This window comes from Dendrobates tinctorius, unplaced genomic scaffold (genome assembly GCF_039654945.1).
Source record: "Dendrobates tinctorius isolate UK_male_01 unplaced genomic scaffold, ASM3965494v1 ptg000007l, whole genome shotgun sequence".
NCBI classification, from domain to species: Eukaryota; Metazoa; Chordata; class Amphibia; order Anura; family Dendrobatidae; genus Dendrobates; species Dendrobates tinctorius.
Window position 1 is genome coordinate 31,500,328 of NW_027361675.1, and position 13,515 is coordinate 31,513,842.

Genomic DNA, 13,515 nt, shown 5'->3' on the forward strand with positions numbered 1-13,515 from the left:
GGTCCTGGAGGCTCTTCAACAGTCGCCCTTTGAACCGCTCAGGGAGGTCTCCCTATCTTTTTTCTCCTGGAAAGTAGCCTTTCTGGTGGCCATCACCTCCATCTGGCGCGTGTCGGAATTTGCGGCCCTGTCTTGTCGCCCCCCTTTCTTGGTGCTTCACCAGGATAAGGTGGTCCTGCGGCCCCCGCCTTCCTTTCTTCCTAAGGTGGTGTCCACCTTCCACCTAAATGAGGACATTGTTCTTCCGTCCTTTTGTCCGGGTCCAATCCACCCTCTGGACCTGGTCAGGGCGATGAAGGTTTATCTGGCTAGGACGTCTCCCTTGCAGAAGACAGACTCTCTTTTCATCATTCCAGATGGTGCGCAGAAAGGTCAGCCGGCCTCCAAGGCTACCATTGCTCGCTGGATCAGATCGGCCATTTTGAAAGCCGACCGGGTCAAGCATAGAGTGCCCCCTCCTGGAATTAGAGCTCACTCTACCCGGGCAGTGGGTGCCTCCTGGGCGGTGTGCTACAGAGCTTCCGCGCTGCAGCTCTGCAAAGCGGCAACCTGGTCTGCGATCCACACGTTTGCCAAATTTTACAAGGTCCACACCTACGCTTTGGCGGATGGCATCCTAGGCAGAAGGATCCTGCAGGTGGCGGTGGTGAGTCCTCAGACCTAATGGAAGTTTGCTTCTCCCTCCCCAGGGACTGCTTTGGGACATCCCATGGTCTCTGTGTCCCCCAATGAAGCGATAGAGAAAACAGGATTTTTGGGTTGCTTACCGTAGAATCTGTTTCTCGAAGCCTTCATTGGGGGACACAGCACCCTCCCATGTTCTGCAACTCCTGTTCTTATGTTGTTTGTTGATTACAGTTGAGTTGTCCTGTTTTCATTCTGTTTTGTTTCTTCTCCTACTGCTTTCTCACTAACTGAGGAAAATAGTGCCGGTTAGTGGGGTGTATACTGCGGAGGAGGAGCTAACCTTTTTCTGTACATAGTGTCAGCCTCCTAGTGGCAGCAGCATAACCCGATTGTCTGTGTCCCCCAGTGAAGGCTTCGAGAAACAGATTTTACGGTAAGCAACCCCAAAATCCTGTTTTTTTTTTCCTTGCCTAGATGTAGAATCTTGCATTTCTCCCTGTTAAATACTGTTCTGTTAGTTGCTGCCCATTATTCAAGCTTATCTAGATCCTTCTGAATCCTTTCTCTGTCTTTTCTATTGTTAGCTAGCACTCCAAGCTTTTCATCGTTTTGGGGAAAACACAGCAAGTTCCCTTTTTCCCTTTTTCTTTTTTTTTTCTTTTATCTTGTCATATTTCTTCCTGCATCATTTTTTTCTTCATTTATGTCAGTGGGGAGAAAAACATCAGTTCCACAACTTAACTGTATAGAAAGAAGCAATTCAAAACTCCAAACTAAAAAGATAAGGAGCACTATAGTTCTACAGCTGTTAGCTGATATCACTGTTGTCATTTGGCATTAGATGTAACATTGCAGTTGTGTGTCAATATATATATGTTTTTTTAATAACTTTTCTGTGGTTTCTATAAAAAACGGATTGAGGACAGCCTACAAAAGTGCACATCCAGCACTAATGGAGCGAGCGACTTCGCTAGATTCTCTGACATGGAGCGGTGTCCTATATTATCAGTAGTACTACTACCTAAGCGGCCGTCCATCCATATATGTGCAGGACATGAAGTATTTCTAAATGTTACATACAAAAAATGGAGCTGACAACTGCTCAACATAAACTACAGTAAGCCACTATTAAAGGGATCGGACTATGAAGAAAACGTTCTCAGCTGCAGACCAACACAAAATGCAGTGTGTCACATCATGCATGGTCCTGCAAGCAAACCCAATTACTGTAAGAATTGTGGCAGGGCATATTCCTTTATTGCGTTATTTTAGAAGTTAATTTTGCTGATTTGTTTCAGTACCCCAGAACAGGAACAATTGATGTTGATGTGGCTTAGCTGGATGATAAAAGAAGAAGCTTACTTTGAAAGGTGGGTATTTCTGGGGAAAAAAAGTTGTCTGGAAATGTAATTTAGGTAAAATGATTAATCTTGAGAGTAATAAGTGATCTTAAACTATTACTAACTTGTCATTTACAGCACAGCTGGAGTGTCTGCCTCATTTGGAGAAATGCTGCTCTTAGTTGCCATGTATTTCCATAGCAATCAACTGAGCGCCATCATTGATTTAGTCTGTTCCACTTTGGGAATGAAGGTACATAGAACATTGCTATATGTACAGAATGTAGGCAGGGTGCTGCATTTTTCTACTTTTATACTCTTACACTGTGTGCAGAAGAGCATAGAGGACAATTATGGCTTATGTTTTCATGAAACATTTCTGTAGACTAATCCCCGTAAATATGTCCATGATAAAATCATCAGAACAATGCCTTGCCCTCTTGTATAGCCTAGGGCTGTGATATTTCTTGGCTGTCCTCTACTTTACTGAAACTGTCCAGTCTATGTAGGGAAAAGGTCTAGAGGACAGAATGTAAGACACTACATGTGGTGGGAACTGAAGGGGAGTTGTAGAAGTATTTACGTCATTGTTATTCTATTTCTTTAGTGCAAAGAAATGCAGTCTCTTGGTGATTGCTGAATGATTGCCCCTATCACTTAACCAGATTCACTTTATCAAATTCCCGATTAGCTACCTGGTTTAGCTCTGCAGTGATATAGAGTCAGAGGAGCTCTCACTATATATCTAATTCTGACTTGCTTTTCAGTAGGAAAGTGGATCGACAACTGTTTTGGATCAGATGTTGTAAAATTTGTTAATATTTCTAATCTTTTTGTATTGGTATTCGAACAGCAGTGTGGAAAGTATAACTGGTTCATTTTATTTTTTTCCAGATTGTCATCAAACCAAGTTCTCTTAGTAGAATGAAGACCATTTTCACTCAGGAGATCTTTACAGAGCAGGTTAAATATTGTCACTACCTATACCAAGGAATTAAAATTGCCTCTCCTATCCCCTAAAAATTACCTGACGCCTGCCTCTGTTTTTAGTTTCCTTGTTTTTGTTTTTTGTTTTTTTACTTGCTATCTTTTTTTTTTTCTTCAATAATATTTTTGTTGTTGATTGTGTCTTCTATTCAGGTTGTCACAGCCCATGCAGTTCGGGTCCCCGTCACAAGCAATCTGAGTGCTAACATTACTGGTTTTCTACCTATCCACTGTATATATCAGCTGCTGAGAAGTCGTGCTTTCACTAAGCACAAAGTGTCTATAAAGGTAAGATGCGCCTAGTAAACTAAGACCAGCGAGGAGCATGGGTGCATGATCTGTAGGAAGTTAAACAGGTGTTTGTTTTTTTATTACATTATATCGCTCCCTGCTTTTGGATGATTTTCTCCTACGCCTCATTGGGAGACACAGAGACAGTGGGTGTTATGCTGCTTTCCACTAGGAGGACACTAAGTAAACCAGAAAAAAAAGCTAACTCCTCCCCTGCTGTATACACCCTCTCGCTGGATGAGATATCTCCAGTTCATGCTTAGTGTCTGTAGGAGGCACTTGGGTCTGGTTTCAGACCCCACTGTTTTTATTTTATTTTTGAATTTTTCTGTAAATTTTTATTTTTTAATTAACGGAGTGAAGGGGGGCGACGGTTCCTTTCTACGGCCCGCTCTCCCCCAAACCAACAACAGGCAAGCATGCGGAGTATACTCCCCGTACACTTTCCTGCGACATTTGGGGCTGATTCCTCTAGCAATTGGCGATGATCCTTACGACCGGAGTCCGGTAATCCACGGATATGAGGGCAGGCGCACGGAATGGAGAATACTGGACAGCGCTTACGTAGGCCCTGAATCAGCCCCATAGCTCTCCATCCCCCTATCATAGGGAGGATCGATTGAGCATGGCCCCTTTAAGAACTCATCCAGCTCTGCTACATCAGCCCAGGAGGATGAGAGCCTGCATCGATAGCCGGACAGCACTGAGCACTGGAGTGGAGGTATTGGGTCGGGTCCTGGCCCCCAGGAGAAGCGCTGACGTAGCATCAGCGGTGGTGCACCGGCCCCCCATCGCGACCCCCCCCCCCCCCCTCGGCGCTACCGCGGTTAGCCCGAAAAATTTAGTCCCTGGTTTTCCGGCCTGCTAGGCCGCAATTTCAATAGCGCCACCTACTAGCGCCGCCCCGCCCACCGGCGCCTGCCGCGGGTAGGCTCAAAAATTTAGCCCCCGACTTTTCCTGCCTACTAAGCCGCAATTTGAATAGCGCCGCCCGCGCTATTATCGTTGCCCCCTCGCCTTGGCGCCTGTCATCCCTGACGAGACGCGCAATTCTAATCTCGGGGGCCATGTCTTTTTACCTCAGCCTGCTCTGGACACGAGCTGTGAGGCGAACATTCTGCTGGATACCGGGTGACACTGCAGGGCCACCGCTATTCCTCCCGGGGGATACAGCATAGGACCGGGTAAGCTGCATCTGCCCTCAGATTAAAGCTTAACCCCTTCCCGGCACGTTCCCTGCAGCAGACTCTGCCGTTAACCCTTTCAGGAGCGCTATGTCTCAGTCTAAGGAGGCTAAACGGGCTGCTAAAAAGCACACTGCATTTTTTACCGTGTGTACCACTTGCAAGTCTGCCTTACCCAGTGCACAGACTAATCCGTTATGCACGGACTGCGACCCGGCCTGCGCCCTGACCTGCGCTCAATAGCCCCTCGCCGCCGCTGCTGACGGGCCTCCTGTGTTTAGTACCCCTGAGTGGGCTGCGTCCCTGTCACGGTCGGTGGAGTCTCTGATCCAGGCTATTTGACTCTTTAAGCCAGAAGGCGTCCTCCCTCCCCGAGGAAGGCTCTGGCGTCGGCCGGGAACCGTCCACCAGCAGGGGCAGTACTCGTTCAAGGGATGGTCAGGTCCCTAGAAAGCGGACCCATGACGCTTCCCCTAGTCCCGTTCACGCCTCTGCATCTGCGACTCTTGTATCTCGCTCTCCCTCTCCTGGAGTTCTTAGCGAGCACGATTCTGAATTCGAATCTGACACGTCAGCCCCTCAGAATCCCCCAACTGATTAAGAGTCACTTGATTCTTTTATAGAATCAGTCAACAGGATTCTGAATCCCTCTCCTAGGACAGGGCTGAGAGGAAGACGGCGGTCGCCAGCGGTGACGTTTCCCCTGACACTGGGGTTGGAGCCGTCTTCTGCACCATACGGATGGTGCGGGTACTGAGGATCGTCTCTCCCAGCGGCCTGCGCTCTATCGTGGACATCGTCAGGGACATCAGGTAAACTTCTTAATGTTCCCTTCAGCCCCGCTCTCATAGACCTGTCAAGGACTTCTGCAATCAAGTACAGCGAGTACCTCACTCCTCCTTTTGATACGGCGCTCTGACGCGCGGCCCTCCTGTCGCGGGGGGGGGTTTCTGCCGGGGGGGGGGGGCGCTGCCTCGGTCTGCGTCCCCTGTCCTCAGTATTCAGCCCAGAGGGAGTTCTCCTTTAACTGCGGTAGTAGGCATCCCGGGCGCGCCATCGCTAGTGCAAGCAGAGGGAGCGCTTTCACTTTCATTTTCAAAGCGGTCCTCCCTCTCCCTGTGCGCGCGCTTTTTTCGCGCGCTTCTACAACCTATCTCAGGGCTCCTTTCTCTTTAGCCCTGTCAGCGTGTCATTAACCACGCCCCCTCCCCGGGTTTCAGCCAATCGCCCAGTGCGGGGGCTAAGCTCCGCCCACCGCCAGCGTTCTCTTCCTGGATTTCCGGAGCTTCTTCCTCTTTCTCTCTGGATTTTTGCCTGGGGGCCACAACGCTAGTGTGTCTGCTTCTGAACCTCTGTAGGCTCGACTCTGACTCTCCCTGACGCTTAACTTAGCTCCCCCCCCCCCGCAGTTTCTTTCAGGTAGTGTTTCTACCACTGAGACTTATGCCCAACCCGGCAAGGGCCTTCTGCTCCAGACCCCACGCTACTCACTACGCCTGCGCGCGCTGTAAAAAGAAGTGGGCTTCGGGTCAGTCGTCTCCCCTCTGCCTGTCTTGCAGCCCTTCCACCATGTCTGCTCCTCAGGAGCACTCCGAACCCCGGGTGGAGACCACCCCACCCCCTGAATGGGCCGTGGCGATGTCTCAGTCAGTTTCTGATCTGACAAAAGTGTCTCAATCGCTGGTCCAGGTCTTAGAGCGGTTACCTCAGTTATCTGCAGTCACCTGTGCACCGACCGCCTCTCATAGTGAGTCGACAGCACCGGACCGTGACCCTCAGACGGACAGACCAGGTAGGGGCTCTAGGAAGGGGTCCCGTCTGGCTCTTCTTCCAGTTCGCAGGGTACCTCCGCTTCTCTCAGGCTACGCTCCTCGTCTCCCTCATCGGCAGACGATCCTGGGTCAGACGAGGATTCACAATCTGGATCAGACTCCGAGGCGGACAATATAGCTAGAACTCGGGATAAGGTAGATAGTCTCATATCGGCTATATACCAAACACTCAAGATAAAGAAGGATAAGGCCCCCCTCAGGAATGTTCTGTTTCCCTTAAGAAAGCGAGGCCTACATCTCGAACCGTTCCTAATAACAAGGATTTGGACACTTCCTTAGCCAATCACTGGCAACATCCTGAGAAACGTTTTTCAGGCCGCAAGTACTTAGATGTACTTTATCCCTTCGATGCGGATCTAGTCACGAAATGGACCAAAGCTCCCGAGGTAGATCCACCAGTCTCTCGTATTTCCTCTAAGACGGTTCTTTCCCTTCCGGACGGAGCTTCTCTTAAGGACCCATCAGACAGGCAAATAGAGTCGTTGGCCAAGTCAGTCTTTGAGGCATCCGGCGCATCCCTCTGTCCTATCTTCGCATCCGCTTGGGTGGCGAAAGTCATTTCGGCTTGGGCAAAAATTCTGCGCAGGGGCATTTCAGCAGCAGCTCCTCAGGACGAGCTGGCAGATTTAGCAGACCAAATTAATCATGCAGGCAAGTACCTTTTGGCCGCCTCCTTGGACGCGGCTGGGTGCGTAGCCAGAGCTAACAGCAACATTGTGGCCGTACGCCGCATCCTTTGGTTGAAGTCTTGGAATGCTGATACCACCTCAAAGAAGTCGCTCACCAACCTGGCATTTCACGGTACTAGGCTCTTTGGCGCCAAGCTGGATCAGATAATCTCGGATGCCACTGGTGGAAAGAGCACTTCCCTTCCCCAGTCCCGCCCTAAGAGGTTCTTTAACAGGAAGGTTTCTCGGCCTTTTAGGTCCTTTCGCCCCTTCTCTCCCGCAGAAGGTTCATCCCAGCAGGACCGGAACACTACTTTCAGGGACCGGAGAAAGCCATCTTATAAGCCGGCCCCTCGCTGGAGATCCAGAGGTCAGCCTTCCAGGTCCTCAGGCTCTCGATCCGAAAGGCTTTCATCTAAGTGACGGGTCACCCCCACCTGGAAAGCTTTCCTGGGTGGGAGGCAGACTTTCCTTTTTCAGGGGCGCGTGGCTATCCGTTGTCGACGACGCTTGGGTCAGGGAAATCATCACATCCGGACACATGATCGAGTTTTCTTCCCTCCCAAACAGTCGTTTCTGTCTGTATCAAACCCCAAAACAGCGATCACAGGTTCCAGGGTTCCTTCAGGCCGTCTCCTCTCTCCTTTCCGCCGGGGTCATCGTTCCCGTTCCTACAAACGAACGGTTTTTAGAGTTCTACTCGAATCTCTTCGTAGTCCCGAAAAAGGACGCTTCTCTTCGTCCAATTTTGGACCTCAAGCTGCTCAATCGCCACGTGAAGATCTGCCACTTCAAGATGGAGTCTCTGCGTTCGGTAATAGCCTCGATGGAGCCCGGAGAGTTTCTCTGCTCGGTGGACATACAGGATGCCTACCTCCACATCCCCATTTCTCTGCGGCATCAGAGATACCTCCGCTTTGCGATTCAGAACAATCACTATCAGTTTGCGGCCCTTCCCTTCGGCCTAGCCTCCGCCCCTCGTGTCGTTACGAAGGTGATGGCAACAGTCATGGCCATCCTTCGATCCAGAGGGATTCTTATCATCCCTTACCTGGACGATCTCCTGATCAAGGGCTCGTCCCGCCAAGACTGTCTTCACATAACCTTGGATGCCCTCAGACGCCTCGGATGGATAGTCAACAAGGACAAGTCCACTCTGCGCCCTACCCAGCGTCTGACCTTTTTGGGCATGGAGTTCGATACGAATCTAGCCCGAGTGTTTCTAACGAGGGACAAGTTTAACCCTTCGCAAGGGGATCCAGTCCCTTCAACGCTCGAGGATCATGTCCCTTCGGTCTGCATGAGAGTCCTGGGGAAGATGATAGCCTCTATGGAAGCAGTGCCCTTTGCACAATTCCACTCTCGCCCTCTCCAACTGTTCTTCCTGTCAGTCTGGGACAAGACCTCGTTTTCTCTGGATCGCCCCATTCTTCTTCCGCTCAGAGTCAGACAATCGCTGACTTGGTGGACGTTGCCGGCGTCAGTTCTCCGCGGAAGATCCTTTCTCCCGCCTCGGTGGCAGGTCATCACCACCGATGCCAGTCTCCTAGGATGGGGGGCGGTCTACTATCAGAGAACGGCCCAAGGGCGTTGGAATGCCCAGGAGACTCTTCTGCCCATCAACCTTCTGGAGATCAGGGCAATCTTCCTCGCTCTCCTTCGTTGGCAGCATCTTCTCGTAGGCAAACCGGTCCGCATTCAGTCAGACAACGCCACGGCCGTGGCATACATAAACCACCAGGGCGGTACTCGCAGCAGGCAGGTGATGTCAGAAGTGGCAAGGATACTCCGTTGGGCAGAGCGTCACGTACCGGCGATTTCCGCCGTTCACATTCCAGGGGTGGAAAACTGGGCAGCCGACTTCTTGAGTCGCCAAGGTCTAGCGTCAGGCGAATGGTCCCTTCATCCCACAGTCTTCAGTCAGATATGCCAGCGTTGGGGCACCCCGGACGTCGATCTCATGGCATCTCGGATGAACAACAAGGTTCCTCACTTTGTAGCCAGGTCCAGGGATCCTTTAGCCGTCGGTTACGACGCCCTAGTAATTCCGTGGTCCCAGTTCCAACTACCTTACCTGTTTCCTCCGCTTGCCCTGATCCCAAGAGTGGTCAAAAAGATAAAGTCAGAGGGCATCCCAGTCATCTTAGTGGCTCCAGACTGGCCGAGACACCCTTGGTACGCGGAGTTGGTGAACATGCTCGCGGACGTCCCCTGGAGGCTTCCAGACCGTCCAGATCTTCTCTCGCAAGGCCCCCTTTTCCACGAGAGTTCTCAGTCTCTGAGTTTAACTGCATGGCCGTTGAGGCCGCGATTCTGAGGGAATCAGGGTTTTCCCGTCTCCCATGACGGCACACGAGAGAGGGGATCCGCCCAGTCAGGACAGGAACCCTACTGAAGATAAAAGGGCGGTACCTCTCCCTCGCTTCAGTTGGGTTTCCTGTCCTGACAGGGACCCGTGCTGAAGACAGCAGGTCACACTTACCTGCCCCTCTCCCGTGCCGGCGTAGAAGATCAGGCTGGGCTCCTGAGTGCTGGGCGTCGGGATGGAGGAAGCGCCGTCCGCAGGTCCTCCGGGGCTTAGCGTCCGAGCGGGCGCAGGAACAGCACGGCGGGGGTCCTGGGGCTCTGCCGTGGCTGCCGCGCCGCCCTCTCCCCCTCTGCCGGTGATTCCCTACTCTGGAGCAGCTCAGGAGCGTTGAGGGAGCGGCCACTTCTGGGTCGCGCTCCTCTGACGTCACGCGCAGGGCACGCTGGGGAAGGGGCGTGCCCGCGTGACGTCGGAGGCGGCGCCGACAATTCAAGATGGCGGCGCCCATGGTGAAGAACGCCGATCGGTGGAGAGAGAGCCCGGCGGTATGGCAGGGGGGGGAGGGGCTGTGGGGGTAACCGGAGGAGGCGGAGAGTGCAGTGGATCCCCCTTACATAAGGGGGATGACCACAGAAGACGCACTCATGCCCAAGGCTTCAGAATGGAAGTGGGGCAAGACGAGCAGCGTCAACAGCAGCGACAGCAGCAGCGTCAGCAGCAAGACCTCTCGCCAGATGCCAGGCCGAGCCACCAACATACCAGGAGCAGTCGCTCAAGTGGTGGGAGCGGCAGTCATAAGCGCAATCGGCATGACTCTGGGACGTCCAGGAGAAACGTCACGAGTGCATCTGAGGAGCCTCCGAGATCGGTACCCCTGATTGACAGCGGTGGTGAATGATCTACGTGAATGTCACCCTTATGGTAATGGGGTTCCATTTTCTCTGTTTGATCACTAGGGGGCGAGGAAGGCCAGCAGCAAAACCAAAAATAGAGAATGCGCCCTATGTAAAAACCCGCTGGCAGATCAGTGGCAGAAAGATCTCTGCGCTGACTGTATTAACAGGACTATACAGGAGGAGACCCCTGATTTGGTGACTAGTCTGAAGGAGTTAATACATCAGGATGTGAAAGGTTCCCTAAAGGTAGCCCTTAAAAAGAAAAGAAACCGTAGAAGGAGCTCCAATTCAGAGGCCTCACCAAAGCAGAAGGGGCGGGATAGATCTTTGTCCCCCTCCACCTCCTCTTCCTCTACGCAGTCCTCAGAATCCTCCTCGGACAGCGATATAGGCGGCCGTCCATGTTTCCCAACGGAGGACGTAGAAAAACTGGTCAAGGCCATTAGAGCTACAATGGGCCTTAAAGAAGAAAAAACTCCCAAATCATTAGAGGATGTAATGTTTAGAGGACTGGAGGAAAAGCGAAAGCGTACCTTCCCTGTAAATGATAAAATAAAAGCGCTAATTGACAGGGAATGGAAAAAGACAGAGCGGTCAGGGGGCTTACCTTCCACATCAAAGAGGAGGTACCCCTTTGACCAGAAGGACTCAGAAACCTGGGAAAAAGTCCCAAAAATTGATGGGGCTGTAGCCAGATCCTCAAAAAAGGTATCCCTACCATTAGAAGATTCTGGCGTGTTGAAAGACCCGCTTGATAAGAAAGCAGATGGGTTTCTGAAGCACATCTGGGAAGCTTCAGCAGGGGGATTGAAGCCAGCAATAGCCGGTACCTGTACCGCTCGTGCCCTCATGGTCTGGCTGCAACAAATAGAGGACCAGATCAAGGATAGAGTTCCTAGAGACGAAATTCTAGCTAATCTAACATTGGTGCACGGAGCAGCGGCTTTCCTGGCCGATTCCTCTGCAGACTCCGCAAGATTGACAGCTAGAGCAGCAAGCCTGTCAAATGCGGCAAGACGAGCCCTGTGGCTTAAAGGGTGTCCCGGAGATTTACCCTCTAAGCACAAGTTATGTTCCATTCCATGCGATGGCCAATTCCTCTTCGGGAAAAAACTAGAAGAGATTTTGGAGCATGCAGGGGATAGGAAGAAAAGCTTTCCCCGATTTCCGGGAGAACCTAAGAAGCAGCCCTTTCGGAGGAGGAGATTTAAAAGGGGTCGTCCCCCGGGAGATAGAAAAAGCTGGGACTTTAAAGAAAAAAGAGGATCGGGCTATATGTTTAAAGGGCCCTCCACTTCCTCCAAAAAATCTCCCCAATGACATTGGGCTGGAGGTAGGGGGAAGGCTTTCTCTCTTCCTTTCCGCCTGGGCAAATATCTCCCCCAGTACATGGGTCCTAAATATAATCAAGGACGGCTTAAAAATAAAATTCATCTGTCCGCCCAGGCATACCTTCATAATAACACCCAGAAGGAAAGCCCAAGAGCAACAGCTGGCCCTGGAGACGGAAGTCTTGGGACTAGTGAAAAAACAAGTCCTACAGGAAGTCCCAGCGCAAGAAGAAGGAAGGGGGTTCTACTCCTCCCTCTTCTTAATACAAAAACCAGACGGCTCTTGGAGAACCATTGTCAACCTGAGGAGACTCAATCAGTGGATAGACAGTTGCTCCTTCAAAATGGAGTCAATCAACACGGCCACAAAGATCCTGTTCCAGCATTGCCTCATGGCAGTGATAGACTTAAAAGATGCCTACTATCACATCCCAATCCATCGGGAGTATCAGAGATATTTGAGAGTAGCGCTCTATATCCAGGGGCAGGTGAGACACTACCAATACGCAGCCCTTCCGTTTGGCCTGTCTACAGCCCCCAGGGTATTCACCAAAGTGATGGCCGAAGTAATGTCTTTTCTGCGATCCAGGGACGTAGTGATCGTCCCATACTTAGACGACTTTCTGATAATAGGGAGGTCGGAATCCCACTGCACACTTCAAGTGAAGGAAGTAATAGCAACTCTAGTAGGACTAGGATGAATAGTAAACATCCCCAAGTCAAGGATAACCCCAGTAAAAGAGCAATCCTTCCTAGGGTTGATATTGGACTCCGAGCAACAACGCTGCCTCCTACCAGAGAGGAAAGTGACCAAGATAAGAGGCCTAGCTCGCACAGCAATACAAAGGCCAAATATGACACTGAGGAACGCAATGTCCCATTTAGGCTCACTGACATCATGTATACCCGCAGTAACATGGACGCAGTACCACTTAAGGCAACTACAGTGGGAAGTCCTGTCAGCGCAGAAACAATTAAAAGGGCATTTAGAAGGCAAACTATGTCTCTCAGTGGCTGTAAGAGATTCCCTGCTCTGGTGGACTGTAGAAAAGAATCTAACAGCTGGTGTCACGTGGCAAAAACCAGTCGAGGACATCATTACGACAGACGCGAGTGCCACAGGGTGGGGAGCACACCTGAGATCCCATACAATACAGGGGACCTGGTCCTCACTAGAAAGCGATCAGAATTCAAATGTAAAAGAACTATGGGCAGTGGAAAAAGCCGTGAAACATTTCCTTCCCTTACTTCAGGGCCGCCACACCCGGGTCATGACGGACAATCAGGCAGTAGTAGCCTACATCAATCATCAGGGGGGAACGAGATCTCGGGGCCTCATGCAAATATCAGATCTACTCTTCCAGCTAGCAGAACAACATCTGTTATCCATCACAGCATTGCACATAAAGGGGGCAGAAAATATACAAGCAGACTTCCTGAGTCGCAGGCATCTAAGACAAGGGGAATGGTCCCTAAACTCCCGAGTCTTCCAACAAATAGTTCAGGCCTGGGGCAGAACAGAAATAGACCTGTTCGCTACCGCACACAACCGGAAGGTCAGGAAGTTCTGCTCGCTAAATCCAAGGGAAAACCCCTTCGCAGTAGATGCCCTACAAATACCCTGGAAGTTCATCCTGGCCTATGCATTTCCCCCGATAACAATGATCCCAGTAGTAGTCAGGAAAATCAGGGAGGATCGGGCAAGAATAATTCTTATAGCTCCTTTTTGGCCGAGAAGGCCTTGGTTCTCCCTTCTGAGGCTCATGTCAGTGACAGATCCATGGATACTACCAGAGATTCCAGACCTGCTTTCCCAGGGACCAGTGGTCCACTCTCAGGTGAAGGGCTTCCATCTAGCAGCCTGGAATTTGAGAGGGCGCTACTGAGTCGCCAGGGATTCTCTCCAGGGTTAGTCTCCACCCTGTTGAAAAGTAGGAAACCAATAACATCCCAAATCTACGGTAGAACGTGGAAAAAGTTCCTAGACTTCCTGGGGGAACCTTTAGGGGATGTAGCTCCAGTGGGACCTATCCTAGAGTTCTTACAGTCGG

At 51.1% G+C, this 13,515-nt stretch overlaps 1 protein-coding gene across 1 annotated transcript in view; it reads left to right on the top strand.

The window, feature by feature from the left end:
• Window positions 1–13,515, top strand: part of INTS2 (integrator complex subunit 2) — a 90,822-nt gene that overhangs the window by 26,843 nt on the left and 50,464 nt on the right. Inside the window, exons 11-14 of the mRNA XM_073573184.1 lie at window positions 1,926–1,997; window positions 2,106–2,220; window positions 2,862–2,930; window positions 3,108–3,242. Of these exons, the coding sequence (XP_073429285.1) occupies window positions 1,926–1,997; window positions 2,106–2,220; window positions 2,862–2,930; window positions 3,108–3,242 (391 nt within the window). The remainder of the gene's footprint in view (window positions 1–1,925; window positions 1,998–2,105; window positions 2,221–2,861; window positions 2,931–3,107; window positions 3,243–13,515) is intronic.